Source organism: Sinocyclocheilus grahami, unplaced genomic scaffold (genome assembly GCF_001515645.1).
Source record: "Sinocyclocheilus grahami isolate Dianchi unplaced genomic scaffold, SAMN03320097.WGS_v1.1 scaffold609.1, whole genome shotgun sequence".
In the NCBI taxonomy this organism is placed as follows: Eukaryota; Metazoa; Chordata; class Actinopteri; order Cypriniformes; family Cyprinidae; genus Sinocyclocheilus; species Sinocyclocheilus grahami.
Genome location: NW_015505788.1, coordinates 880,656 through 899,306, shown reverse-complemented (window position 1 = coordinate 899,306; position 18,651 = coordinate 880,656). Strand labels below are relative to the sequence as shown.

Below are 18,651 nucleotides of genomic sequence, written 5' to 3'. Positions count from 1 at the left end.
GATCCAGGGGGTGGAGATGGGTAGGTTTAGGGATATGTAAAGTGGGAGGAGTTGGATCTCAAGTTGGTGGAGTTGGAGCACTACTTTGATACCAGTGTACTTACATGGTAAGTCCCCAGGAACTTAGGCCGCTGCTGTGTAACATCAGAGTAATTACATGGTAAATCTAATATAAAGTGTAACACTTTCTTTACCAAAAAGTGCTGTTAGTCCTGTTACACATTTGTACTTTCATTACCAAAAAGTGTTGTTACCAATGTCCTGTTATACATTTGTACTTACACATACCATTCAGTGGGTTGTTACATATGTGTAGTTACACAAACATTAGAGCTGTTGGTACTATGTATCAATGTGTACTTACACTGTGGTTACATACTACGTACACATCTAGTTACCATGCAAGTACACAGGTTTTAGGGCCACTTAATATAAAGTGGGACCAAAGTGTCTAACAAAATCTCAAGAGTGCCTTTGTTCCGATTTTCCCTCTTTTTGTCCTTTCTGAATGAGCCATGATGTACTGCAAACTCTATGTTCCCAATCGACCGGCGTCTCATGATTACACCTGCCCTGTGAATTTTAATTCCGAATCCCAAACTTCCACTCGAAACAGACTAAAACAACCAAGTGTTTCCTAATTAAATGTTCCAGTTCTGCAAATGATTCATCCAATTTAGGGCTTCATTAAATAATTGACTTCTCTTCAGGGGAACAACTTCCAGACATGCAGGATAATTGAGGGCAGTTCCAGGAGAGCAAAGGGACAGAAAGTAATCCGTTCTGCTCTTCATTTCAGCCGCTTTATTATGGCCAGAGTTTCAGCGTTCCTGTAATCTCCCACAGTCTTTCTCATTTCTCGTCTCTGAAGGAATTCCGCTGGCCTAAATTGGGAATGTGAAATGAAAAACAATTAATATTATCAAGTGCCTGAGCTTGGTTGTAATTTTGTCCTTAATTGACCTTGTGTGTGGCCAAAGCTGGCAGCGATTAATGTCTCCTGGTGTGCGGCTCAGCAAAGCTGTCACAAAGCATGTGAGTAAAGGCTGCGAATACATATTCAAATGTATTCATAACTTATTTACACAGAGTGAGCACATTATAAATGCTAATTCACCCACATGAAACACTGCCTTTTTGCGGTTGCAGTGAACAACTACTAAATGGTTTTGATGGAAATGTAAAGCTTACTGTGTATTGTAATGCGACTAAACTAAATGCATAACAGCAAGTATTATTTACCCGACATGCAAAAGAACATTTCTCAATCCGGCATCTGCGCCAGGATGAATCACTCATGGGAGCATTTGAACTTCCACAGGGGCCACGAATCTGCCACTGGCACTGAACTGAACATAACTTTTCATCATTTGCAGAAGCAAAACAGAACTACATACAACAGAAGGCAGCAGCTAAAGACGGTAACACCTCTTTTACAGAGTTCAGTAGAGACAGAAGACTTGTTTTGCTTTTGACTTTTATAAAACAGATTGTTTTAAATTGTTTTTGGATGAGCTGCATTCAAAACCGTTGTACTTTTTATATTTAGGAAACTGTAGGGTTATTATCATTAACTAAGACTAAAATTAAAACCTTAAAATATATATATATTTTTTTTACTTAAAATAGACGCAAACAGAAAAAATAAATAAAATAAAATACACTTATTTAGTTTCATCTAGTTGCCAAAACATAATTTCTCATTTTCTTTTTAGTTTAAATTAAAGTATTTAAATAATTAAAATTAAAACTGAAATAAAAATGAATACGGAATATATAGACATACTTAAAAAAACTAATAAAAATGTAAAAAAAAAAACTAAATTATTAGACTTTAATTAAAATAAAAAATGGAAAATATACTAAAGACTAATATGACTATATATGAGTTATAGTATATATACTATAAGACTATATATAGTATATATACTATATACTATAAGACTAAATATGAATAATAACTAAAATAGTACATCAAAGATACTAAAATAAAAATTCCTAAAAACTATTTAGACACGTTTAAAAAACAGTCAATGCATTCACCTAATTTGACATTGCAACTGCTGATCTTTTATTCTTTTCTGTCTGTTCTGTACAAGCCCCCAATTATCGAGCTGTATAGCTTTACAATTGCTAAGCTGTACAAACCTATATTGATCTTTGGGCTACATGGAGATAACAGGTTAATAATGGAGAATGTCTGGCCTTTTGTCTGGGGCTCCAACGGTGGTTGAACGTGAAGAGCTGCAGTGAGAGATTTCAAGAGGAACTCGTAGTTTAGCTGAGTGAGAGGCAATCAATAAGGGCTTGATTACCTACATAAAACTAGAGGTGTGAGGTGATAGTATGTGCTTAATGCCTTTTCTTGTGAACCTCTGTGCTCAAGGGCCTGTTGGCGCTATCTGAAAGTAAATATGAGGGACTTGTAAGATCAAAATGAATGTGTGTTTTGGCATGCAAATAGTTCTTGAGGTTTTGCATTTCTGTATTATGCTCAGAATAGCATACTAGTATACTACATCTCTGTAGTAAGTAGTATGTGTGCGCAGTATACAAATGTTCTGTATGCATAAATGCTTAAATGACCAGCTGCTTTTGCCAAAATATGCAGTATTCAACAGAGCACATTATCGCAAAATGCATTGTGCTCAATTTGACCTTCATTTCAGTGTGAAGAATGAACCCAAAGCAATGTCAACCAAGATTTTTTTTTACATATTTTTCTTTTTAACATGATTTGATATGAACTGATAAGTAAACATGACAAATAAAAACTGTTATTTACAAGATTCTAACTAATGCAACGCACATGCAATGTTTATAAGGTCATGTGAGAACAATATTTAAAATATTGGAATAGGAGTCATTCATGTTCTGCAATACATTTCGAACTCTGTAACATTTGGAAAAAATGATAGGAAATATTTATATTAATATTTAAGGTTTATCAGCCTTTCAGATTTATGCTTTGCTCAAGTTCAGGTATGTAAACATTTTAAATTATTTATTTATCTTGATTATTTACACAATGACAAGAAGATGAATAGGATTGTAAGTAAAAGAAAAACTAATATGATATTTATATTTTAAAAATTGTTTAAATCTGTTTAATATTTTAAGACATAGCCTGCTGTTTATTATAGTAACTTAAAGGTAGGGTATGCAATTTTGGAGAGTCTAGCAATAGCAAGTTCTGAAAGCATAAGATCCCACTCTCCCTGCAAATCACTCTCCAAAGCCACGCCTCCTACAAAACACATGACATTGCAAAGGCAGACCAGAGGCTAACCAGCTACATGATGAGACACGTTTTGGCTGTCAGATTACCTCATGTCTCATTCACAGGTGAAAATCCGTTCAGTCTGCAATAGCGTAATAGAATGCGCTGATGGCGTATCATGTCTGTGCGAACAGGGTGTGCGGAGGTATGCAAATACATACATTGACAGGCAGGTAGGACAGCCTATCATAGCCCTTGGACCAAAGGATTTGATTGGACGAACATGTTATGTTCCTACACCTTGCACAGACGATATACATACATATAAATACATTTAGACAACTTAACTTAGGGATTGCTATTGGGATGTGAAGAGATTTTCAACCAGCATAACAAAAAATGTTTTTGAACCAAATCACCTACCCTGCCTTTAAAAGTGTACTGCATAACAAGAATGATTCATACATATATACCCTGCAGTAATCACTAATCGTGCATTCACGTCATGTCAGAAAGACGGCACCACAATGTCGGAATTACAAGAGGGCAAACTCTGAACTTTCTTTAAGCCCAGAGTTTCTGAGTTTGAGGCATGTTAGTGAGAAAATATGGTGGATGCAATAGATGCAGCATCTGTATTGACTGGCTATAAAACTAGCTAGAATGATTTGAATACATCCAATGTCGTAACTCGTCAGTACGAACTTCTCAGGAGAACTTGAACACACCATAAGAAGTGAACATTCCATTCCAAATATGGCCATAGGCTAATTAGCATGTAAAGTTAATACTGTTTTACTACATACAATATATCATAGTGGAGGGCTGTGACATGTAGTTTTGTTGAGTAAGATGCTCTATGCTATGATTCAGTCCGACCAATCTGATAGGAAAGTTACACTGAGCAAATGGGTGTATCACAAGACACGTACACAGACATTTAACATCCTCTCATGACTCAGGGGACTGTGATTGTCTGATCACAGACAGAATGCAGTGCCTGGTAACAGTGACAATGTGATAGAGTGTGTTCAGAATACCCTGTGGTGATCAGCTGTCATGCTTGTGCCTCCATGTACCAGGGGGGTTGCTTAAAGACAAGCCAAGTTAATTAGCGTTGTCAGTCTCTACCCCTGAATATCTCTTATCCTGCCCCTTCTGAGACACTGCCGAGTTAAACACCAGCCCCAAAGTTACAGACAAGCTAAAAGTACTCTCAGTGTCTGCCTCTGTCGTACATTTGACCCTAAACTACTCTTATTTCGTAGACTACCTCACCAGGAAATGGAAAGTGATCAAAGACTTGATTATTGGACAGAACTCATGAAATCTTAGCTTGAGGCAGTTTTATACTTGAGGAATCCTATCTAGGTACTTATGTATGTTCTTAGGCACGGTTTTATGTTAAAGCCAGCTTTTGTGTATGTGTTTGTCAAAGTAAAACATGATTCAGAAATACAAACCTCAATTTTGGGACATTACTGAACCTACTGTCTTTTTTTCTGTGTTTCTACTTTGCTCAGATGTTCCAGTTCTGTTCCTGTCTCAAGAAAATGATGAGGTGAACGACACAAGCAAAGAAACTCAAAGGCAAATGTGAGAGATAAAAGTCAACCTGAAGAGAGGCATTGCCCAGTCCTGGACTGTCAAGATGTGCTACACCAGAGAGGACTGTGCACACAAGCTTTGAATTGGAAAGTAGGGCATTAAAGGTGTCGGGACATCCTCTCACTGGTCAGCCTGAAAACTGTATCCCATTAACATTTTATTTGCCTTGATATTTTTAGTACAAGCACGGTTACAACTGCTGCAGACGTACACAGTGAGAGCTATGTGTCTTGAGATTTTGCTCTTGGCTATGAAACCATGATGCAGACTTCTGGGACATACTCGCAAGCCTACCCTGCCAAAGTTTCATGCTCTTCAGGACTTATACAAAGAGAGTATCACCAAGATTGCTCATTGAGTGTTTAAGTGTCCCTGTGGACTAATGGGGCTGAAGCTCAGGATACATCCAGTCCCTCTTTTGCATATAAATACACTTGCTTATAAAGACTCTTCATGCCAAAACGAGAACCTACTCTGACAGCATTACCACAAAGACTTACACAGAAACCCTCAGTCATGTGACCTGAGGAAAGGACCAGTCACATGCTCTGCTGCCATCGGCTGGTCTGTTTTATTTTTTTGTTTTGTTACTGCAGTATTTATCATGTTCAGAGTTTGTCAAATGTCAAATATACTGTGTGCTGTAACTGCATTTTTTTATCCAATTAATTGTTCATTCACATTTGACTTGTGAAAGCAGACAAAAAAACCCACACAGTCAAATTTTTATTTACATCTATGGTTCATAAACTACTCTTGGATAACATGGTGAGCAAAGAGCCCAACCATTTGCCAACTGTTCACAGCCATAGCAATGGCAACCCAGACAAAACACCCACCACCGTGACTGTGCGCTCAGTGCTCCTCAACCGGAACTCTCCAGATATTGAAAGCAGACTTAAACAGAGACGAAATCGCACACAGCAAGTACGTTTTAAAGATTTGGAGGATGATGATGAGTCTAAGAATAAAAATGACAAGCTGAGGAGTAAGAGCCCAACAGAGGTTCCAAACTGGCAGAAAGAGTTGACAAACGGGCCCTCGTTGGTGGGAGCAGTCCGTGGGGACATGGAAAAGACAATTGGAGCAGTGACAGCATTTTTGAAGAGAGCACCACCACACCCTCTTACCCCTGGGCCGGCCAGACGCTGCTGGGTCCCAACACATCCATGTTCTCTCACATTGCCGCTGCCAACTCAGCCATGCAGGAGTACAGCCATCCAAACCTCACCCAGTTTGCAGAAGCCTCCCTTGCTCTCTGCCACGAAGTCTCGCAGTCACAGCCTGGGGGGAGCTTGGGATGACGGAGACTCCTCTGATGAACTGACCGCACATGTCTACATTCCACCTTGTAGATCAAAGAAGAGCTCTGTCCAACATTGTACCCCTGCTCAGCAATCAAGGTGCCAGAGAACTGAGGATAATCAAACTGCCTCTGTGGGTACATCAACACAATTCCAGCCATATTCTGCTGCGCCACTAAAACAGTCTAGAAGGAGAGGTAGGAGGAAATCTTTAAACAGAGCAGCAAGTGATCCTGGGAAACCTGAGCCTCCTTGTACTTCCCCAACTAAAACTGTGCACAGAAGCCACCAACAGTCTATCCAACCCAAGAAGCTTCCATCCAAAGCTGTGGCGCACAGAACTTCGTCAGATATTGTAGCCACGCAGCGTTCCCCCACGCCCAACACAGTTCATAATATGCCATGTAGTGTCTCTTCTACACAGACTGAAGCAAGCATTGATTCAAAAATCCAAACTGTCCCAGACAACACAACATCTTTGCAAAAAGCTGAAGTAGATCCTGCATCTTGCCCATCTCACACTGCACCATCTCCATCAACCACATGTACCAAAGAAACATCACAATGTTGCCCACAGCAGGCTGCTGCGGAAAACATCAGTTTGACCCCCACTGTACCAGAGCCTTTGTGCACTACCACAGCACAAGTCATATCCACTGTCACCACATTCTCAACACACGGGCAATCATGCATGTCTCCTACTGAATCTACAAGGCGTGGTTGCACACCTGCTATTCAGGATACAGCAAATTGTAAGACTCCCCCATTACCAGAGTCCCAAAGCATTCCAGATTCACATACAGATCCCACAACTCTTGCCCAATCCAGACCTTGTTTCCAGAAGTTGGAGGAAACCATTCCATGCTCCAACACTGCTGGCTCAAAGGCAGCGGCCTGTTCTCAAGGAGCACCTGCAGTTGCCTCTACGTTCAGTTCCACACAGCCATGCCAGAAGACTCCAAAACAACCCATGGCATGTGATAACACCTCAAATCAACCTGTGTACTCTGTGATATCTCCAACACAACCTGTTACTCCTATTCAGTCTGTGCCAAGATGTATGAGTCCTAAACAGAATGAGCCATTGGGTAGGACCCATACCCATCCTGTACAGACTCCTATATCAGCTACAAACACCCCAACACCTGTTCAGTCTACATCATCTTGTAAAATTCCAATGCATTCTATAACATACTGTGTCAAAGACAAACCAGCATCCTTTGGCTCTTCTACACAACCTACGGCACCTCATAAGATTCCTACACAAACCCTCCCTCACAATGTGATGTCATTTCCTCCCGAGCCATCCTGTGCCACTGCTCCACACCCTGTCTCACACTTCAAGGGCCCTATTGCAGCTGCGGCACATGCCATTCCTGTTGCACAAACTGCAGTACATTGCATTTTGGATCATCAAAATGTGGCAACCCATGTGACTCCTTCCATGCCAGTTCTGATTTGCAGCTCTTCCACACAACCTGCACCAGGTAAACTTTCTGTTCAAGCATTGCCACACTGCAACTCTAGTATGCAAAATGCAGTGTCATGCAGTAATCCCTCTCAAATTGTGCAACATTTTGCACAAAGACTCCCAAAGACTTTTACTCATACAGTATCACACTCCAAATCATTTCCAAAAAATATGTCACCTGTTCTCTGTCCACGTGAGGCAATGATGTACGCAAGTAAACCCCAGGAAACTGTGCTTCCCTCTGCTAATTTCAGGCATTCTTTACCCCCTTATGCCTGCTCTCCACAGACTACTCTGCTGTACTCTAACGCTGGGGCGAGCCCCTCCCCTCCTCAGGCCTTCTGCTGCACTCAGGACAGACGAGACAGGAGAGAGTTCATGCTTCCTCCCCCACCACCTCCTCCTCCTCCTTACACCCCCCGCAAAGAGGGCTCCTCTACTCCTGGACAGCCCTGTAAGCCTCCTGTCCCAAAAGCTGAGAGTAACAGTGCTGAAAAGGACAGAGCGAAAACTGGGGCAGTGAAGCCAAATGCTGAAGCAGGAACTCGCCATCAGGCAGGTGAAAACCCACCTCCTATCCCTCCCAAAAGTAAGGCAAGAGCTATGGTGAGGCCCACCTGTTTAAGTGTCCGACGGGCGATCCTCGGCCCAGAATCCCAGGCCAATGCAAACCACTTGCCTCCTGCTGGGGGGACAAACCCCCTGGCCCCCCTTGGACCAGCGGAGGGCCAATCGGACACACTGCGGCAGGTGCAGGAGCTACTGGGGGGGCTTATGTCTGGGACTAAGTGTAAGCTGGACCTGGCAAAGGCTAAAGAGAAACTGTTTGGCCCTAATGGCCCTCTGTACGACATTGGGGCTCTGCAGTCTCAGCTGCACAGCCTGGAAGGGGTGTTGGAGACCAGCCAGAACACCATCAAGGTTTTACTGGACGTCATTCAGGATCTGGAGAAGAAGGAGGCAGAGCGAGACGGGTGAGTAAGTGAGTGAGTCAAGGAATAACGCGGTAAGAAGAAAAAATGTGAATTCCAAAGCATATTTTCTTGGTAAAGTCAAATTGGTAAGAGGGGTAATTCTCTTCTTTTTTGTGGTTGGTATAAAGAGGAAATGAGTGAGACATAAGCAGCAAGGAAATTGTTCCAACCCTCTGCTTTTGCATATAATCCTATGTTGATTGTCATTAACATGTTCCAGCAGTGATAGCTGTGATGCTTTTTAAACCGCCCTCCCATCTGTCCACTCATCAAGTTCATCACTGAGGGATATGATAGTTTTCATAAGAAAGGCCTCTCAGCATGTCTTCTTGCTGAGAGACTTTCCAGATTTCTGTATACTATAGAGAATATGCCAACACAGTTTACTTTGAAAAGTCTCAAGTAGGATGTGTGAAGACACATTCAGTGATTCAAAGTGTTTGCCATATTCTGAGAGATGCTGCTTTGCGAGACATCAGAATTGTATTACTTTTTAATCAAAAAATAAAAATGTTCAATTAACTTAAAATTAAGAAAGCATTATTTGTCAACAATAACAAATTAAGCAATTTCAAGATTTTTTTTTATTATTATTCTAGTTCTGCTGTACAAACTTAAATTTATGTGGTCTGATACGGTGCACTGTGGTGCATGATTGTAGATGATTCAAGTTAAAATTCTTCTCATTTTCATTGTTTCTAGTAGCCATAGGTAGATTAATTTTTAAGCCATAAAAATACACTTTTGTGTGTGCCAAGGCTTTCATTATTATCTACAACATAATTTTTTTTATGAGCATAATTGGTGATATGTTTAGTATGCATGTGTGAATCCGTCACGTTATTGCAAAATTAATCTAAACAAAATCCTTACCCTCATTATCAGCCATCAACTGTTCATCAACTATGAAAAAAAGTTCAACTCTGCTGTGTGCCCTGTCAGACACTGCTCAAACACAACTAAAAATGTATTTATATTTCTTGAATAAGAAATTAACATCATTATGGTATGATGGCATAATGATCATCATAAAAGCTTGATGATTAAGAATGTTTGATATCATGTCTGTAATGAGGTAAGGTTACACACAGATGGGGATAGTTTCTGAAAGAAAAGTGCTACCAATTTCATTCATCTACAGCAAAAATACAATTTCCAAGATAAAAAGCAATAGGCTGAAATCCTTTAAAAATTCATGTCTGTGGCATACTAATGATGGACCAACCGTGCACTCAGATCTCAGATAGTGACTCTGTGTTCTTTTTGGCACTTACTGGCTTCGGTAACACTACTTGAAGGGGTGTGCATAAGACTGACATGGCACCTTCAAAATCATGACATGACACGTCATGAATATGAAGGAGGTTTTATGCATGTTTATGACAACTGTCATTAAGTGTAATTCGCTCAGTTATGTCATTTTTAATGCAAATATGACATTATTTGACCTAACCCTAACCTAACCCTACCCCTATCCTAACCCCTAACCATAGCCCATAACAAAGACATCTCAAACAATGTCATCTTTGCATTAAAAATTACATAACTGAGCGAATGACACTTAATGACAGTTGTCATAAACATGCATAAAAAAACCTTCATATTCATGACATGTGTCATGTCATGATTATGTAGGTGTCATGTTATGATTATGAAGGTGTCATGTCAGTCTTATGCACACTCCTTCAAGTAAAGTGTAACCGCTTCATCTTTGTTATTTTATTTATTTCTTATATAAGCTGCTGTTTTATAAGCTATTTGTTTCGTATGTGAAAAAAATCATATGCATAGGATGATTTAAATTTTTTTGTAGAATTTATTTTCTTCTTCTTCTTTTTTTTTTAATTAAAACTCTTTTATTGGATGTTTTTATTTCCAGAACTAATTGAAGTGAAATGACATGCCATCGGGCAGAAACTTTCCCATTCTTCTTCAAATATGATTTAAAATACATTTTATTTCAAAGCATTGAATTTTGCTACTGTAGTTGTTAAGTTGGATTGCAGGCTACTGCAGAAGCTACTCACAGCCTAGAAGTCGCTGCATATTATTTTGATTGGAATTATTTTGATGCTGTTAAATGTCTTGATGGAGCAAGTCATCCAAGCTAAAACACCCGGTTTGTTTTGCAGTTTGTTTGCTATAGCATAACTTTTTATTTAAAGACATATTCCTGAATCAATCATTCATTGAAAAAAGATATTTTCAAACAATCCTAATCCAAACCCTACACTACCCATACGATCAGAGGACTATGATTGGTTAAGAACATAAGTAACAAAGGACATTGATCCAGGAACATCTCATGCTTGTGAAAAAGTCAACTTGAAATCAAAATGCACTTTATTACTTTCTTAATACACTATTCTTGTCTTATTGTGAGCGATTAGTTTGTGCACATCATTGTGAAAATGTTTAAAAATGCAATCACTTTTTAACTTGCTCTGCCTTTGAAACAACTTTCCTTTTCAGCTGATGTCACCAAGCCCTCTATTTTTCTTCCCCTTTCCTTCCATCTGCATGACTACATTCTGGTATGTATTGTATTGGCTGTATTGCCATTTCACAATCGGATTCTTAATGGATAAAATCAAGTCTCGTTCTACTTTTGTTTTTTTGGTTTTGTTGGATACTCTATATTATGGAAGTAAATTGGAAGGTTTTCTTGCATTCAGTTGGTATTTGTAACTTCTGTGGGTAGCATGAAACTTGGAAAGTGGACGGTGTCTGAATTTCTAGCGTGCAAGACAATTAACTTATCAAATCAAAATGTATGACAGTGACTATCAGAACTCAGAACTAGAACAGTAGAGCTGAAGTCAGTCAGCGGACTCTGCCCCGGTTCAGACTAGACTCGCTCAAGAGAAGGTTTCCAGAAGACACTATGGCCTACATTAGGGCATTCTCTTGCTTTTGCGAGGGTATTTACAGAATGCAGAAGTGGGACAGCGCTCAGGAGATAAAACGGCTCTGTGTACAGCAGAGGGAATCTGTTTTTTTTCTTGAATGACCATGCGATGCACACAAACACATTTAAACATACCGACATGTGCAAAACAGACTCACTCTTCACTAAAGCACACACATTTCAATGGTTAGTTCACTCACTCTCATGTTCCTAACCTGTATGACTTTGTGTTTTTTAGCATGAAAAGTGATGCACTGATTGCATTGTCATATTTTCATCTTCAATTTCTTTTCAGTGCATAATGCTTTTTATATGACTTCAGAAGACAGAAATTATTCAATATAAAAGTGATATGGACTTTCTTCTGTTTAGAGCTGGATGATTCACCTGTACATTATATTACAAATAAGAACTTAATTAAATAGCAAGCGGCAATTTTTGATTTAATGTTGACTTATCTTTTCATGTTTATGTTAGCTATGGAAATGCTCTGAATATATGTAGCTTGTCCATCTCTACAAATGTCAGTGAAATCAAGTCAACGGTTTTCCTTAGATGTGAATCTTATTTTAGTTTCTGACTGTACAAAGCGCATGAGTATTTTTAGTGAAGCAGGGCTTCATAAACCCAGGTTAAAAGCAGTGCTTACCCCCTTTCAGAATAAAAAGCATGAAACCTGACTCAACAACCTCAACAGAGTTTCAAAAGAACATAAATCCAGCATTTATCATAGTGGGAAAAGCCTTAGAAAGTAAGGATTTTAAGTGAGGATAATTTGAGGCAGTTTGCTTCATATGGCCTATAATGCACACAAGATTGTTTGTTATAGCTGATGAAGGCCTGAGAATTACAACTTTCTTTTTCCTTTGAGAACACTCAAACACTGGTGTGCAAAATTAGCTCATAATGGCTGTGTAGTATTGCTCGCTGCATTGTTTGTGCTCCTATTAATGTAATAACATGGAGAATGGTCTTAGAAAAGGTAGAATGAAAAGTAATATGTAATTTGTAATTCTGTGGCCCAACAAAGCTCAGTTTTAGTCCCTTAACCCTGCAAAGCCTATTGTATCATACATTTGCAAATTTCAGTAATTATCACCATGATCAAAACATTGCTAAAAAACTTGCTTGATAGTTTATACTATTGAATCAAGTAAAAGCCCTTTTAGTGTAATTGTAAAAACGTCCACCTTGAAATCTTTACAGATTTTTACAAAGTAAATGTAAGAATAACTTTTATATTGTTAGAATATTTCAAGATGAGCACTTACTGGACTGAAGCAACTTAGGTTTACTTGATTATTCATACAATTATCATCTTACTAAGAGATATTGAGTGACAACTGATATTTATATGCATTGCATACCGCTATACTGTTAAAGATAAAGATCGCATTGATTTACATTATAAGCTATCAGAATTTCATCTTACTTTTTAGCCATATAAATATCAGCATCTGCACCAAATAGCACATTTTTGCTTAATTTGGGCTTCTGAATATATTCTCACTATATCATGCTACATGAGCCATAAAAACCTGATGCATCAGATGATATTCAACAAATAACATGCAAACATTTTTGTTTTAGATTTCATCTAAAGATTTAATAAACTGTTCAGTTGGGGAAAAAACAAAATTCTGACTATTTTTAATATGTCGGGCTGTAGAGGGTTAAACTGTTATTGTTGATATTATGGTTCACTTTTCAGGCTGTGTATCTCTTGCAAACTCCTCTTTTCCATGGGTAGTTTTTTTAGTTTAATGTCAGTTTTAGGAGTTCCACGTTTTCCATGCATTCTACCTTTATATTAGTCATTAGAAATTAGGAGTTATGCATAAGTAATAATATATGTACGGCTCACTTAACCCTGTCATAGAATATTGTTGTGTTGTACAGGATGTTTCTTTCTTGTTTTTACCTCCCACACCTTTGGGGCTTTTGCATTTGTGGAGGCTAATTGGAGTAGGCATTGACCATAAGGCCTCGTCCAGGACCAGTTTCCTCAACCCCAGTCCTAATAGAATCAAGAGGAGGAAACTGATCCGGGATCAGAGGAACCAGGGTTATTTTACATCAACACAGATGGTGGTGGGTGAGGAGGCTGGTATGTGGCTCATTCAAGCCACGTCAGAGCCCAGAGAACACAAACAAGGCCGTGGATCAGCCGGGCTCCTGATACCTCTAAGCTTGGGCTTACGCAGCCATCAGAGCTCTGGAGCGGCCAACTCAACAGACTGGATAATCAGACGCCGCTGCTGTCAGATGTAATTGAGCACAAATGTGAGGTTTAATGGATAATGTTGTTTGGGTAACGCAATTTGCCCATCTGGAAATGTGGTCAGCTTTCTAGATGCGCGTGATTGGTTCTTTCTGTAGACATACATTGGAGTAGAACGTGCCTGAGACCACATCGATTTTGGATATTCCTCAATAGAAAGTTTTAGTCTTTATATCTATCCATTGTTCATCTTTCTTTCTTTCTTTCTTTCTTTCTTTCGTTCTTTCTTTCTCTTGTTATCCATCGTTCTTTATAATTTTATCGATTGTTCATTCTTTTTCTTTTTCTGTCAGTTGTTATTTTCAACGTTCCTTCTTTATGCCCTTTTTTCTGTCCATCATTCATTCTTTCTTTCTTTCTTTCTTTCTTTCCTTTAATCTATAGAATGATTTTTTTTTATTGTTCATTGGCCATGTAAAACGGCACATGAGTTTAATATTCTTTCTTGGGTTTTTGTTTATTTTTTGATATTCCTGATCAGAAAGTTTTAGAAAATTATAACAAAATTGAGATGATTTTCTCAGATTTCTCAGTTTTCCTGATGTGTCTAATTAGTCATGTTCACCTGTTTAGTTGAATTTTCTTGTTAGTTCCCCTCTTATTTAAACCCTGTGTTTTTCCCCAGTGTTTTTCCGGTCTCGTCAACTCAATCCTGTGTTTGCCTGTGGGTTGGATTAAAGATTTTATAAACCTTCTTCTTCATTTTCGTACATTTGTTTACAGCATAGTGTGACAGAAAACCGGACTGTAATGTGAAAGTAAACTGTTGTTTGTTTTGTGCTTATTTTTGTTTGATTCAGTGTTTTCTTTTGTGAATTTTTTGTTCCACTGTCATGGACCTCCCTGCCGTACGCCTTCTGTGCCTTGAGCAGGGAGTTCGCTCCCTCGAGGAGCACATGGAAGAATTCCAGAGTCTCGCCCATCAGACCACCTTCCCGGATGACTGCCTTTGCTTGTTCATTCACGCCGGCCTGAACACAATACACGAGCGCAGTTGTCTGGAGAGGGTCCTCGAGGGAGCTTTGCCACTTATGTGGAGTGGGTGCTGAGCTCTTGCGGATCTGCCTTCACCGTTGGCCTCGTAGATGAAGACGCCAGCCCCACTCCCAATCCAGTGCCCAGCCAGGAGTGACAGCCTGAGCCCACCGCAGACGGAGAGAACACCTCAGCCACAACATCTGAGCCATCGCCAATAGGAGCGACCGAGCCTCCTGGACCTGAGGAGCCTGTGGCTCTGCCTCCGGCCTCGGATGGCTCCGTTCTACTTTGTCCTGCTGTTCAGACTCCTGTGTCTGCGCTCCTCCTACCCTCGATTCCAGCATGGACCATCGGCCATTCGGCCTCGCCGGGCTCCCTCGGTCAGTCGGCTCCACCTGGGTGGGACTTATGGGCCATCCGCTGCACTCCACCCTCCACCGCTTTATCTATGGCCCGCGCCGCCTTCCCTCACCTCGGTTGCTCCAGCTCGCCATCTGGCCTCTGGATCCCCACCTACATCTCGGGCCATTGTCGCTACAGCTCCGTCGCTGCCGCCTGGATCCTCGGCAGCACTCCACCTCCTCGACTCTCTGTCTGCACAGTGGGCTCCACCTCCATTGCCGTCATTGCCTCCAGTCATCCCCATGGTGGCGTGTGTTCCTATCACACCTTGGCTCCTCCCTCCATCGACGGCACCATGGAGCACCATTCTGGCTGTGGTCTGGGCACCTGCCATCATGCCCCTACTCAAGGCCTCTCCCTGGCTTTCACCTCTGTCATTACCACCCTGGACTTTGTTGTTCGTCCTCCTCCCAAGCCTCTTCCTGCACCCCTCTGCCTTTGTGTGCCATCCCTTTGCCAGCCCCTTCACCATCCCTGCGCCACCTCCTCATCCTTGCCTCCTTGTCTTCATGGCACGGGGTCATGCCTCCTGGGAGGGGGGCGTTCTGTCACAGTTTCTGTTGTGTTTGTCTTGTCCTGTGCCCTGTGAACTAGTTTTCCTTGTGTGTTTAATTAGTCATCATGTTCACCTGTTTAGTTGAATTATCTTGTTAGTTCCCCTCTTATTTAAACCCTGTGTTCTTCCCCATTGTTTGTCTGGTCTCGTCAACTCTATCCTGTGTTGTGGATTACCTGTGTGTTGGTTTAAAGACTTTATAAACCTTCTTCTTTATCTTTGTGTGTTTGATACAGCGTAGCGTGACAACAATATTGACAAAGCTTGGAATATGTATAAAAACATATATATATGCTAGTCTTGCAAAAAAACAATGTTTGTTTACAGGAGCAAAGGAAGCAAAGTTTCCTTACTTTAGCAAAGGAAAACCAGTCTCCTCTTGGCTTATATCGAAATCCTCCGACATTTTTCTTTACAAATCCTAGTTTTGTACTTCTAATTCATGACCGGTGTTTTGCTTTCTCTCCTCTCTGATTCCACGTGCGTCACTTCTCACCGGCGCATGCGCTACCCATACATCCTACGTCATCCGCCCGGAATGAACGCGCTTACAACAGCTACAGGAAGTGACAGAAAAGTGTTCATACTTTTTTGAATATGTATATTTTTATTATAACAATGCATGGATTCGCTACAGAAGGCCTTTATTCACCCCCCGGAGCCATGTGAGGCACGTTTTACTATAGATGTATGTGTTTAATTTCACTTCTTTTGGACTGATGAACTGTAACACCCACTGAGTGCCATTCTAAAGCTTGGAAGATCAAATACATTTTATTATATAACTCCGACTGGATTCGTCTGAAAGAAGAAAGTCATATACACCTATGATGCCTTGAGGGTGAGTAAATCATGGGCTAATTTTTATTTTTGGGTGAACTAACCCTTTAAGTCATTTTAACAGATGGTCAGATGTTTTATTGAAGCATAACATGATCTTTTGAAAATTTAGTTTGCATTGAATTTGAATCCGGAATAGAAGCGTTTTCATTCACGGTCTCAGACTTTTGACCTCCATTGTATTTGACTGAGATTAGACTTGACCATGTTTAGTACAAAATTTTGTTTGTTTTCTCCTTGAAAGTCTTTTGTCCGTTCCAATAGCTCACTCTGTGAATGTGTTTGTTTGAGAGCGATAAACAGCCCAGCGTTTGACACTCTCCCTCCCACCCGCTAAACATGACTCAATGTGCTGGAGTCTACATCTCAGCAAGACACAAGCTCAAAGTTAACATGCCAAACTCACACCTGCATATTAGGAAGCTCTCGCTCTTTCTCTCTCCATGCTTGCACGGATGTGTATTTTAATGGCTGCTCAACCAGCTTACAGTTCCATGAAATGACAAACCAGCTTTGAGGATGTTGTGATATAAATGCTGTCATGTTTATTTCCCTCAGTGGTTACAGAAATCCGGTTCTGTTTTTATCAAAACGCTTATGAGTGCTGCTCAGCCTTCATGTGCTATCTATCTATCTATCTATCTATCTATCTATCTATCTATCTATCTATCTATCTATCTATCTATCTATCTATCTCATACAAGGAATTAATGATTAAATATCAGTCTTGCATGTCTTTATTTCCTTCCATGTCGCGTGGAAGACATGTTTCCATTATTAAAAAAAAAAAGATTATTAGGGTTTTTTTTTAACTTCTTGCATTAAACTTTTTGAATCTAATTGACTATAATAGCTGTTTGGTTGAAATTATAGGTTTTCTGATTGGAAAAAAGAGTCCCTTTTAAGCCATTTCAAAGCAAACATAAATATTGAGAAAAGCATCAAATAGCAAAATATCCAAACATAAAATCTCAAGTATCAAGATTTGTCTAGTGGCCACAGTCTGGCTGTAAATTGATATTATATAAACTGCATTTCTCTGCTCAGCTTCTAGCGTCTGTGATAACAGCAGAACCCTTTAATCTGTTTGGTGAAATGGTTTGCTCTATTGATCCATAGTTCGGATGAATAGATTCAGGCTTGATTCATTGCCATCAGGCCCAGTTTGCACTTCCTAAATGATGTTTATCTTGTGGCTGTCATGTGGCGTGACTGCAGGTTTACATAAGAGGTGCCAAGGCGTATGAAGTCAATTACCCCGCACCTCCACATCCACTTTACCACACTGAGGTTATTTATCTGGAAAGTGACTCCTTTAAGTCAGAAACAAGTCAGACAGGGTGTTAGACATATAAAAGACAAAGAAAGAGCAGTGAATACAGACACATATAAAGAGGATTGCTTCAGACGCTGCAGTACTGATACTGGTGATGCATATGTGATAAGAGATATTGTTAGTCCAGAGGTATAAAGAGTACCTAAAAACCATTCTTGAGTAAAAGTACAGATACCTTACAGTGAAAATTACTCCACTACACGTTACAAGTCACCAATTCCAAAACAACTTGAGTAAAATCCTTAGAGTATCTGATTTTAACAGTACTTAAGTATTTTACTTTTACTAAATATAGGCTCAAAGATGCAATAGTCAAAGAGATTTGCCAGTCAAAAACTGTAACGTTGTGGAGAAGCTGGGGAAAACAGGCAGAGGCAAGGATCTATGTGCTGGTATTTAATGAAAAAAACTAGAACAACAATAAGCCAAAAACCAAAGGGAGCAAAGAACAGCATGACTGGCAAACAGACAACCATTACATTCAACAACTCACAAGGAACTAAAGAAAAACTAGGGCTATATATACACATGGGGCTAACAAGCTTAACAAGATAATACACACCTAATCAAGGGGAACCAAAGAAAAACGGAACCAAAGAAAAACAAACGGACTACAAACAACACGGGAGACAGGAAGTGACATAAAAGTCCAGGGCAAGGCACAGAGAGCATGAAACAAAAACAAGAAAGAGTTGATATGTGAGGAGAGCAATCACATTTATTTTCTAAAACCAAAATAAAACTGAACACCTCAAAATTACAAAACAAACAAA

The 18,651-nt window shown here is 39.9% G+C and overlaps 1 protein-coding gene across 4 annotated transcripts in view; it reads left to right on the top strand.

The window, feature by feature from the left end:
- The window catches only part of LOC107557589 (mucin-5AC), a 146,653-nt gene that overhangs the window by 21,616 nt on the left and 106,386 nt on the right, over positions 1–18,651 (top strand). For 3 of the 4 annotated variants that reach the window (XR_001605411.1, XM_016241068.1, XM_016241067.1), the window contains exon 2: positions 4,744–8,577. Coding sequence is in view for 3 of the 4 variants with exons in the window: in XM_016241068.1 (XP_016096554.1) it covers positions 5,567–8,577 (3,011 nt within the window). In the remaining variant the exon portion in view is untranslated. Of the gene's footprint in view, positions 1–4,743; positions 8,578–11,049; positions 11,112–18,651 lie in introns of those variants that run through there. The other variant, XM_016241069.1, reaches the window with a different exon arrangement.